Below are 12,651 nucleotides of genomic sequence, written 5' to 3' on the forward strand. Positions count from 1 at the left end.
TCATGACTTTGTACAGGATCTTTGTTTGTGGCTGCATTCTTGTCGTGGGTTTCACAGGTGATGTATATTGGCAAAATACTTTTGTGTTATAATTTGGACTGAGAGCCAGGAGATAAACTGTTAGATGGTGCCTTAGAGCAATGGCTAGCAGATGTGCCCTTACTCAGCCACATAGCTCTTTTGTATTTTAGCACATTTGCAGCAGTGCTCTGTGGTGATAGAGGAGAGAGAGATAATTCCCTCACTAGGTCCCCTCATGGGCCTTGGAGAGCCACCCCTGATCACTGGCGCTACACCCACATTTTCTTTGTTATGGGTTTTGGTCCATGGAGCTCCCTCTGGCAGAGGCTGCAGCTGGCATACAGGCCACACTCTTCCTAGACCAGCCCTGAACAGGAAGGTCCACAAGCTCACTAGCTCGTGCACTGGCCCATAAGTCCACCTGTGTCACCCCTCTCAGTGTTCTGAGAGTCGGGGCTCTTCCCCTGATCAACTTCTAGCCACAGATCTCTGCTCAGCACTCCTGAACTGCAAGTTGCTGCCCTGGGGCATTGGGACCCACCAGTGGCTTCATCCTCCAGCTCCTTGGGGTTGTGTACCAGTTGCACTGGGGATTGGATGTGTTCCCAGGCCACCGGGAAGTACTTAGGTGGGGCTCCCAGAAAGCACCAAGGCTGGACAACCGGGGCTGCAGTCTGTACACATTCCTGCAGGAGTGGCCAGGAAGGGACCCTAGGAGAGGCTAGCCAGCAGGAGAGCCTGCAGAACAGATATGCCCCAGTTCTTTTTGAAAGTCAACCCTGTTCTCTCTTGGTTTTGTTGTCAGTTTGGGTTAGAGCAACTCAGAGGAAGATGAGGAGCCTTGGGGAATAGGCACCTATGGCAGCATTCCACGGCAGCTGTCCTGCATGCAAAACCCCATGGGATCCATACAGGTTGGAGCTCTGTCTGCCTATTGTCTGAGCAGATATGCCTGCTATTTCAACTGTGTATGAGGCTCATGGGATCTCTTGTAGCTAGGATCCAAGAGGTCTGCCACTAGAGTGGTCTGCCCCACCATCCTTTCACTCACCCCTTCCCTGGGAGCCCTTCAGTGGCCGGAATAAGCCTTGTCATTCGGCAACCCTGTGCAAAGTTCCTAGCTTTCCCTCTTTTTCCTGGATGTCTGTGTCACCTCTCTGTGTTTTCCCTCCAAGTTCTGTTTAGATTAAGTCGATTTATTCCATGGTCTCTCTCAGTGGGAGCAGTGCTTCCTAGCTGTGTGTAGTTGGCCATCTTGTTTCTGAAAAATCAAGATGGTAAGTTTTATACTATGTGTTGTTGACCACAATAAAAACAAAGCACATGTTTGAAAAGGAAAACAAAATAAATCAGTAAGGAAGTGATTTGGGGGAAACCAAGGCACCAAATTTCCTGATAAAACAAATTCAAGTACAACGAATGTTGTTAATAATAATAAACATTGCTAACTACTAGATTCTATTGTCACTTCTTGTAATAGTAGCTTCAATATGCCAACATATAATGGAGATCAACACACTCTAAAAATAAAAATATTATTGGAAAACAAGCAAACAAAAAAATCTGTAAGATTATCAAAAGCAGATCAACACTGAAAGGAGTACAAAAGCTACTTTCCAGAATGAAGAAACTTTATTCTAATTATTCAGAATTTCAGGAAGAAATGAATAATAAGAAAAAGGCATATATGTGGGAAGATCTAAATTTAATATTAAATCCATAAGATAACATTATGATTATTGATTTTATAAAATAATCTTATGAATATTGACTATAAAATATGACTATATAAAATATAACTGCAATTATGTTATAAATATTCACTTTATAAAACAATAATAATTATGTTATTAAAAATACTACATGCATCAGGATGAATAACTAGATATAAGTGAAGTAAGTTCATAAATTATATGGGAAGTATGAAAGTACTAATTAATATTATATAATAAAAAGTAAAAAAATTCATGATGAAGTTTTATAGGATAAGCATGAAAAGTTATTGCTAAGCTTTGTAGACCTGTGGGTTGATGTCTTTCTTTGCTTTAGAAATATCTATGACTATTGTATCTTCAACAATTTCTTCTGCTTTATTCTCTCTCTTCTCCTTTTGGAACTCTAATTACACATATTATTAAGTGTTTGATATTTCACAGAACCTGTATGCCATTTCCCTTTCTTCATTTTTTTTTTCTAATTTGTGTTTTAGTTTGAATAATTGCTGTTGACTCATAATTTCTTTTGGTTATGAGTCCAGTCTGCTAAGTCAATAATTAATTTTTCATTTATGTTATCTCATTTTCTATTTCTCATGTTTCCATTAAAAAATTTCCATCTCTAGACTGAAAATTTGCATCTCTTAACCCGTATTATCTGCCTTTCCCCCAAGTTCATCTAACCTATGTATTAGACTTAAATTCCCTCATTGACCCTTCAAACATCTGAGCCATTGATGAGTTTGTTTGTTTTCTGGTACCTCTCGTCAGTGAATTCTAGTTTCTCACTTCTTCACGTCTCTTACTTTGTGACTGAATGGCAGACGTTGCATGACAAAAACATTGACTGAAATAAATAATTTTTTTTTCCCCCACAAAAAAATACTTACGTCTTCTTTCAGGCCCGTAGTGTATTGGGAATAGGTGATTTGAGTCAGCTTCATCTTTCTTTCCACTGATCTGGACATTTCTGTTGCTTTATTTAGATTCAATTTGGTATCATCTTGGAATAATTTGAGGACAGGATTGCAAGCCTCCTTTTAGCATTTATGGAATCTAAGAGCATGGAGCTGTTGTACTGGTCTTCCTGCCCTGCTGTTAGCCTTCTAAAAGGACCAACAGACCTGCACCAAATGGATATACTGTATATAAATTATTTTCCATTCCCCACTATCAGGCAACTGCTGCTTCATGGTCAGTTTAGGAGCCTGATTTCTTCTATGGCTTCTCTACCTCTTTCTGTTGAGATTCGGACTTCAGCACACCCTGCATTCCTGTACATGGGGACAGAAAAGAGGAAAGTCTCCTGGGATATGTTTGTGTATTTGTTTTTTAACCTATCATATTATTTCTTGCTTTCTGTTTGTCTTGCCTGTTCTGTTACATTTTTTCTCTTCTTTTTTTTTTGACTTGATTGGTGTTGTTTTTAATTCAGTTTATTACCATCTATTAGCTTAATAGTTATACATTATCAACTTATATTTTAGTAAATTTTCTATAAATTTTGTCATGGATCCCTTACATCTTGATGTCTAATATTAATTAGAACTTTAATCATTTCCCACACAATTCATAATCCTTAGGACAATTAAATCCACTTTCGCTTTTTGTGACTTTTATAGTGTTGTCTTATCAATATAAGTATTGCTATTTATAGAGTCATTATGTACCCCATATGGTTTTTTAAACAGTTGAAACATTTAGACATTCTATATTCATAACATCATTGTTTTATACAGTCTATTTTCATAATAAAATTATTATTGTTGGTTTACAATTATATTGTTTACATTCAGATTTACTCACGTATTTGTCCTTTATTTGCTTATTTTCTGAAACTCCAAATGACATTTTCTTTATCCTGAAGAATATATTTGAATATGTTTTTAATATTCTGTCTGCTTTTGACAATTGCACAGATTTTCTTTTGTTTCCTCTGATAATGTATGTATTTCACTTTTTTTTTAATATATGTACTTTAACTTCTGGGATAAATGTGCAGAATGTGCAGGTTAGTTACATAGATCTACATGTGCCATGGTAGTTTGCTGCACCCATCAACCCATCATCTATATTAGGTATTTCTCCTAATGCTATCCCTCCCCTAGCTCCCCACCTCCTGACAGGCCCCAGTGTGTGATGTTCCCCGCCCTGCGTCCATGTGTTCTTATCGTTCAACTCTCACTTATGAGGGAGAACCTGTGGTGTTTGGTTTTCTGTTCCTGTGCTAGTTTGCTGAGAATGATGGTTTCCAGCTTCATCCATGTCCCTGCAAAGCACATGAACTCATCCTTTTTTATGGTTGCATAGTATTCCCTGGTATATATGTGCCACATTTTCTTCATCCAGCCTATCATTGATGGTCATTTGGGTTGGTTGCAAGTCTTTGCTATTGTGAATAGTGCTGCAATAAACATTCTATTATGAAGACACATACACATGTATTTCACTTTTTATTTTGTAGGTTTATGTCTATTTTTTATATTTTATACTCCAATTCACTAATTACTACCTCAGCTTTGTATAATCTGCTGTTAAAACCATCAATAAAATTCCTAAATTCAGTTATTACATGTTTTGTTTCTCTAATTTACATATTGCTAGTTAATAGTTCCTATTGTTTATTGAAATTCTTTATCTTCTATCTTATTTGAAAATATTAAATATGGGAGGTTTTTGTTTTGTTTTTGCTTATGTCTGATAACATCATTATCTGGATCTTCTGTAGCTCCATTTCTAATGTCTTCAGTTTTTGTTGGATTTTGTTCATATTGTTGCCTTTTGTACCTGTTTTTGACTGGTTGTTTTTGATATATATGGCAGACATTGTATATTAAAAATTATAGAATAACTTAAAAGATCTGGATAATTTTTCTGTCTTCAGATGAGTAATTGTTTTGTTTACAATTTGCTAGAAACTAGGCTAGAGAAAATATTTTCATGTCATTTTTATTTTATTAGAAGTTTTCTTCAGGCCACTTGAGGGCTTACAATTTTTCAGTTGACTCTTGTTCCTAGAGTTTCTTTCCTCAGGGAAACAATGCAAAACCTGGAAGTTTTACCTGAAATACCACTTCTTAGTGGGACTTGAAATTTAATTTTATCCATATGAGTTTATAAATCAAAAGTTTCACTTAGGTTTTTTAATGTCTTATCAGTCTCTTCTGGAATCTATATGTGGCTTCATAGAGTGACTCCAAATGTTAGAATCATCCTTTTGAGTTGTCCTTTCACATCATTTCCCTAGAACTCTAAATTCCCTTGATATTCTATGACTCATTCAATATTTATTTTGATTAAAAATATCTTGTATGGTTTTATTCGCAAATCTGAGCATGAGAATGGGTAAAAATGACTGAAAGAACTGTAACAGTCCCTCCATTGCATTTGAAACTTTTTATTTTATTTTATTTTATTTTACCTTTTTTGAGATGGAGTCCATCTCTGTTGCCAAGCTGGGGTGCAGTGGCGTGATCTTGGCTCACTGCAATCTCCGCCTCCCGGGTTCAAGCGATTCTCCTGCCTCAGCCTCCCAAGTAGCGGGGACTACAGGTGCCCGCCACCACACCCAGTTAATTTTTGTATTTTTAGTAGAGATGAGGTTTTACTATGTTGGCCAGGCTGGTCTCGAACTCCTGACCTTGTGATCTGCCTGCCTTGGCCTCCCAACGTGCTGGATTACAGGCATGAGCCATTGCACCTGGCCCATTGGAAACTTTTGAGCATAGAGTTCCATGATTAAATTTATGCTTTAAAGGGATAAATGTATTGTTCTGTATTGAAAATATACTTCATTGAGAAAAATATTATATATATATATATTTATATGCACATAACTAGAGATTGAGGTAATTTTATACTCAACATCACTGTTTGAAATTTTAACTTGCTGTTGTACTAAAATAAGAAACTGATAAATTCTCTAAGGTTCAGTTTTGTCATCTATAAAAAAGGAAACTAATATTAGATTAACTATGTTCAAAGTCATATTTCTTTATATATGTATATTCTTATCTCAGAATTTAAAATGTTTTCATAAATATAAAATTAGTAATTCTGATATTTAAAATGTTCGAATCAGTGATGAAATTAATATTTTATAACATTCTAAATTACCTCTTGCAGAATATATAATAGCTTTAATTTTATTATTTGGGAAAGTTAGAAAATGAGTGTTCTGAGAATTCATGATAACTCATATTTCATTCACTTCTTAATGTTCTAGAGGTTATGAATAAATAATCATGAATCTTCACATATAAAAATAAAAATAATTTTGTAATTGGCTCAATTCCTTCAATTCACAATAAAGTCAAACCATTTTTGTCAATGAAGCAGAGTGGAATATTTGTCTTAGTTTTATTATAATGTATAATGGTAGATTTGGTGGGGGAGGTTGATTTAAGAGACAGGAGCAGTTTAGGTAATAGGGGTAATGGTGATTTAGGAATATATTTAGACGTGGGACTAAACACCGTACTAAATTAAATAAGGAATAAATCCACATGTATTTTGTATAAACCACCAGTGTGGGATATTTTATAGTATTGGCAGTGGCGTATAACATCATAGCACTCTAGACTAGTGAAAATTAATAGTCATTGTTAGACGAAGGTGACAAATTATGTAGTCAGTCTCACTGATCCAGAAGAATACTATAACAATCAAATATTATTACAGACTTTATCATATAGTTAACATAAGAGGTAATTTTCTGCAATTTTTCAGAAACTTCTGTTGTTGTCTGACGTAAAAAATTTTGAATGCCAATATGCAAAGAGAAACTATATAGACATTATATGTGATACAAAAGAATTGCGCATTATTTGAGATATTCTACATGGCCTTTCACACACAAATTCCTAAACATCCAACAGATGTCAAAATGATTTTCCATAGTTATTGGGGAAATAATAGCAAAATGTAATAAATATGAGTATAGTTTTACCAGATGATTTATCTAACTAGTAAATATTTATTTCATAGATAATGAAGGAAAGAAACGATAAGATTGAGTATTGGTTACTTTTCAATTTTATTCATAATAGCTTCACAATGGAATTTAAACCTCTTTAAAAAATTCTCCAGGCGTTTTAGACTATATTATACTACTGGGAAATTTCAGCAATGTAAACATCTGGCAGTTAGAATATACAGGCAGGTAGAGCATCAATTTTAATTGGTGTCTCAATGAACATCTTCTCAAGTAAATATTGAGATACTGAGATAAATTTAAACCATGTTGATTAGGAAAAATCCTCAGGAAATTCCGACATTAAATCACTTGTAATTATGTAAAAACAAAGAAACAGAAATTAACTTAATTGCTAAATATACATCAGTATGTCAGATACAGTGGATCATTAATACTTTAATATTTAACATTCATGTAATGTTTGCAAATGTCTATAAAGCTATGTGACAGCTTGATACATAGTGCTGTCTCTATCTTTCTCCCTCTGTCTCTCATTTTCACCTAAATATTAAATCATCTGCATAACCAGACTTTTAGTTATTTTATTTTTTTATAGAAATTAGGTCTTGCTCTGTCACCCTAACTGGAGTGTAGTGGTGTGATCATAGGTCACTTTAACGTTGAACTCCTGTGCTTAAGTGTCATTCTGCTTTGGGCTTCCAAAGTGCTGAGATTACAACCATGAACCACCATGCCTGCTCAGAGTGACTAGAATTTTGTGTAGAAGTAATTTACTTATTATGATGACTTAGTTAACACATAATATCCAACTAATCAAATCAATCGTGCCCTTATTAAAATCCTTTCTATGATATGACATAAAAGAAAATAACTTTATCTATAAAATATAGCCCCAAAAAGGAATCTATATTAGTTTTCTTGGGTTGCCATAACAAAATACCATAGACAGAGTGTCTTAAATAGCAAACATCTATCTTCTCACAGATGTGAAGATTAGAATTCAAAGATCATGGTGACATTAGGGTTGGTCTCTGGTGAGTCTTCTCTCCTCTCTTCAGCTAGTAGATGGCAACTTCTCCCTACGTTTATACGCAGCCTCTACTCTGTGGGTGTGTGGAAAGAGAGAAATCTCTGGGGTTTTCCTCTTTTTATAAGGACACTGTCCTTATTGCATTAGTGCCCTCTCCTTATGATCTCAGTTAACCTTAATGTCCTCCTTAAAAGCCCCTTTCTCCAAATACAGTCACATTAAGGGTTTGGGCTTTAACCAATGAATTTAAGGAAGACAAAATTATGTCCATAACAGAACCCAACATGCAGCTGTGATTAAAAAAAAAAAAAGTCACAGAAAAATAAAAAAACAAAAAAAATAAGTCATGTGTCATTGTGAAAAAGTGACCATTTTTATTAAATGAACTATAATTGTTATAATAAAAACATAAAGCAATTTTGTTTTCCTAATCTCCCATAGTTTTTTCAAATCCTCTTTCAATGTTATTTGTTCCCCGCTGTATAAAACACAGGCACATTACAAAGCTTTCTCAATAATACATTAATTTAGTCAAAAGAACAGTCTCACTTAAGAAAGTAAGGTATCTAGCTTAAACAATAAAAATAATCACGTTTCTGAATTTTTTTTAAGGCTAAAGCTTTGCCCCTGTTATAGTTCACCATTGTTTCAGGTTTAAAACTCTGCACTGCGGTGTTGGGATTCTCTTTTTCTCTATCTAGTCTATTTTCTTTCATAAAAGTCTAAGAAATACATATTTCCAGTAAGATTTCTAAAACTCATCTCAATTGGTTTAAGGTGAACAAGAAGTCCTCCTCCAAATTCCAATGTCCCCTATCCATCATCTTAGAACCTATCCCCTTTGACAATCATTAATTTTAATAATATATTCTTTTTAGTTTCCTTCTTATTGACTACTCCAACTGCTGACATGGCTTAAACGTGATGATCATTAATGTTGGAAGAAATCTTAATATTTCAGAATATCTCATTTAGCCTTGGAACTTACTTAAAGATGTAGTGGTATCTGACCCCAATATATTTTTGTTGGCCCTTATGACACGTTTTATCCTAGTGATACATGTACATTTTTGATAAATTTACTTGTGAAATAATAAAAATTATTTTTTCTTATGAGCTATGTACATTGGAAATGGCATGTTAGGGTGCAAAAGTTACTCTGAAATTTGTTTTATGTGCTAATCTGAGCCTTACTAATTTAGAAATTGGAAAAGTACTCATATGCCTTCCAGGAAATTTCAAGTTGTCTACTGTAATGCAATTTACTTTTTCTGTATAGAAAAATATTAGAATGTACAGTGAAGTTAAGGAACTTTAATTCCATCATCCTTATAACAAACAGCAATATCCTCAGTTTAGAAGGACACTAGATGTTGGAACCTAATCGGTATCATCCAAGGTACATTTATTTTTCTACCCATAAAGCTTTCTGGACCTAAATAAGCAAAAACCATAATGTAGCATATGGATTGCAAAAAGATAAAATTCTTCATCTAGTTCTAAGTCCACCAACCTTCTAATGCAATTTTGCATTTCCTCTCATTAAGAGACAAAATCTGTTTTTCCAATTATTGAATTTGGGCTGACCTTGTAACTTACTTTTGCCAATATAATTTAAAGGACTTTATTATATTTTCATTCTGAATTTACCCCTTAAGAACATCTGCTTGTTTCATCCCTTTTTGGGAAACTTGTTACAACTAGCTTATGCTATACTGATGAATGATGAAAGAAGTGCTGCCCCGTAATTGCTGTTGCCATAGTAAACACACAGCCCACTACCAAACAGGTGGTAAGACCATCCTATACTTGCCAGCACCAACTGACCAGCCAGTTGATTACACAATTATGAGAAAGGTCAGTTGAAATAAATACAAATAAGAAGAACCATGTAGCTGACCAATAAGCTTTAAGATGATTTATTATGAAGCAACAGCTAAGTGATAACACATATCTGAACACTGGTTAAAACATTTGTTTGTACACACACACAAGCATACACAGAGAAAAGGAGTAATTATATTTACATAGACATTAATTTCCTTTTGCAAATTTCTAAACAGGACCCAATAAAGTAAATATCAACCAATAATTTTGACCACTTTTTAGATAGGCATAATTTTATATCTTATCTATATAGAGCAATAATATATGCTAATTATTTGTTTCTTAGCAATCTGAGAGTCTATGTAGAACAGACATTTTTCAGTCCAAATGTCTAACACATAGTAAATCCTCACAATCTGTTTCTTTTAAAATAGATTTCATAATTTGTGAACAATAATAAAGGTTCAATTAAGTGATAGATATGGGTGGAGCTGATAAATTTTAAGAAGGGAGGTGGAGACATAGACAGAGAGAAAAAGAGCAGCAATTATTGCACATTTAAAGTCAAGCCATTAGTGCTTTTCACGAGGGAGAAGACTGGAAATGTACTAGAATTGTTCGGGTTGTCCCAGTGCCAGAGCCAGGGTGAAGCAAACTGTTATGAGGCAGGTGTTTACTATTGTCATTTTATATAGGCAGGGGCAAGAGATACCAAACTTCTTATAATGCCTAGAATAATTCTATACAATAAAAATTGGGTCACCTATAATCCCCATAATACTTACATTGAAAAATCCTGAGCAGAAATTGGCTAAAAGAAAAGATATGTGTACATAAATATATTACATTTATTTTTGAATGGCTTTAATTAGACTTTTGGCTATTCATATGACACACAGAATTCAAAGACTCACATATGAACCTTCTTTTAGATCTCTTAATAAGTGGCTTAATAAAAAAGTTTTCATATGAAGAAGGCCCCCATGGAATATTACATCCTCATCTTTGCTTTAAGAACAATTTGAAATTAATACAATCACTCTTTACATGCACTGACCTTGTCTTGAAAAATAAGATTTCTTAAACCAATTCACATCCACTTTTATGTTATGTCACTGAGAAAAATAGGATTGTTTAACAATTGTATAAGCCAGGGTACCGAAACTATTGCGTCTCAAATGTGACTGCATGAAGAGAAAGAAAGAAATTTCAGGGTAATGGATCGTCATAATTTAAAGTTGAGTGGTGATCAGTGATCTAGATATTCCATGCATATCAAAGTCTGTGGTTACTCTACTCCACAAGAGATCCACCGAATCCTCACAATGACCTTTTTGAAAAGTTAGTGACACAACACTTGATATTCACAAACATTTAAAATTACACCAGAATGATCTTTTGTAGGTGGGAATGTAATAGCCAGTGTATTTGTTAGTTAAGTCTCTTAGCTTAAGTTAGTCTCTTAGCTAAGTAGTGATGATTCTAAATTATTTAAATATTTCAATTCTGCAAAGTCTCTGAATCATATTAATGTTTTAAAATTCTGAGTCTTTGGAGTTGTGTTTGCCTTTAAATCATTTCCCTAATAATAATAATAATAATAATAATAATAATAATAATAATAACAGAGAACCCAATCAATCAAGTTGGAAAATTGGTGGGCAATGTTTTCCTATTAATAATAGGGAAATAATTAACATCAAGTTGACTAGCAACTTGTGATTAGTATCTTGTCTCTGTGTTTCTCATCTTTTTTGTTCTTAGTTATCTTTTTTTGGTACCAAAAAACCCAAAATAAAAACAAAATAGGGGCTCTATTATTGAACATTGCTTAATACATAGGCAACATGGCTTCATTAGGAAATTTTCTCATTTATCTTTTTCAGTAATTTTTGCTCTTATTATGATTACAAAATAGACTTAAGAGAGTGACATCAGCACAAGGGCAGAGTAGCCAACTTCAGAAAATATCTCTACCACAGAAGCATTGAAAACCAAACAGAAAGTATGAGAAGGAACTTTATTAGAACTCTGGAACACATTCAAAGCTTTGTAGCAACCAAGCAAACACTGAATTGAAAAAGGACAACATAAAAATGAAAATAAAGTTCTGTGACATTTTTACTTGATATTCTCCCAATTTCTCTCTGACTTGGTGATAGTCTTGAGAACAACAGCCCATGTTATCAGTGTGGATGTCTGATCCTTGTTTCCAGAGGAAATGTAGCAGATCTTATTTACAAATTATTGTGTGTGCTTATTCGAACCTGTCTTGATGCTGCCTGAAGGACTGACAAAATGTGCTCATCTGTTTTGTGTAACTCAGAACCCAATCAATCAGGTTGGAAAATTAGTGGGCAATGTTTTGAAACATTTTCTGGTGAATAAAAATCTCTCAGCCACTTGGGGTAAAAAATTACAGTTGAAACAAAACAGACGACCTAAAAACTGGGAGAAAAAGCAGGGGAGAGAATTCCTTTGGGAAGTTAAGCCATTTAAAAGTGCCTGTAAATACTAGGAAATTTAGAAAGCCACATACGTGCTCTGGACAGGACTCATGTTCAGAAAAGATCTGAGGAGATACTCGGCTTCACTGTTGGCTGAAATGCTTGGAATTCATGGAAATCTCTGTCAAATCATTGGTTATCATGAGCTAAATGAAAAGGGACTTCAATAACCACAAATAATAAGAAATGCAGTCTTTATAAAAACAGTTTGGAAAACACACACACACACACACACAAAGTTCAAGCACAGGAAATGTTAAGGAAAGGGAGAATCTGATTTCCAGAGTTCCTACATGATATTTTTCAAACATCTCTTTTCAAAAATAATTCAAATCATATACACAAACAGTGCCATATGATTCTTTCGAAAAAAAAAAATAAGGAAATTGATTAAGACTATTCCTGAGGAGACCCAGACACTGGATTTAATACACAAAGACTTTAAATCAATTGGCTTAAATATGCTCAACAGTTAAAGGAACCTAAAGGAAAACAGGAAGACAGTGTAAGAAGTGGTGGTTTATCAATTTTGTTTCTTGTTAAAAAAACAACTTTTCACATTGTTTATCTTTTTGATTTTTTAGTCTCCATTTTATTTAGTGTTGCTCTGAACTT

The 12,651-nt window shown here is 34.0% G+C and overlaps 1 protein-coding gene across 1 annotated transcript in view; it reads right to left on the reverse strand.

Moving 5' to 3' along the window:
• Nucleotides 1-413: 413 nt before the first annotated feature.
• The window catches only part of LOC101131374 (ADP/ATP translocase 3-like), a 37,173-nt gene continuing 24,935 nt past the window's right edge, over nucleotides 414-12,651 (reverse strand). Inside the window, exon 3 of the mRNA XM_055350065.2 lies at nucleotides 414-759. Within this exon, the coding sequence (XP_055206040.2) occupies nucleotides 414-759 (346 nt within the window). The remainder of the gene's footprint in view (nucleotides 760-12,651) is intronic.

The sequence above is a fragment of the Gorilla gorilla genome, chromosome 13 (assembly GCF_029281585.2).
Source record: "Gorilla gorilla gorilla isolate KB3781 chromosome 13, NHGRI_mGorGor1-v2.1_pri, whole genome shotgun sequence".
NCBI lineage: Eukaryota > Metazoa > Chordata > Mammalia > Primates > Hominidae > Gorilla > Gorilla gorilla.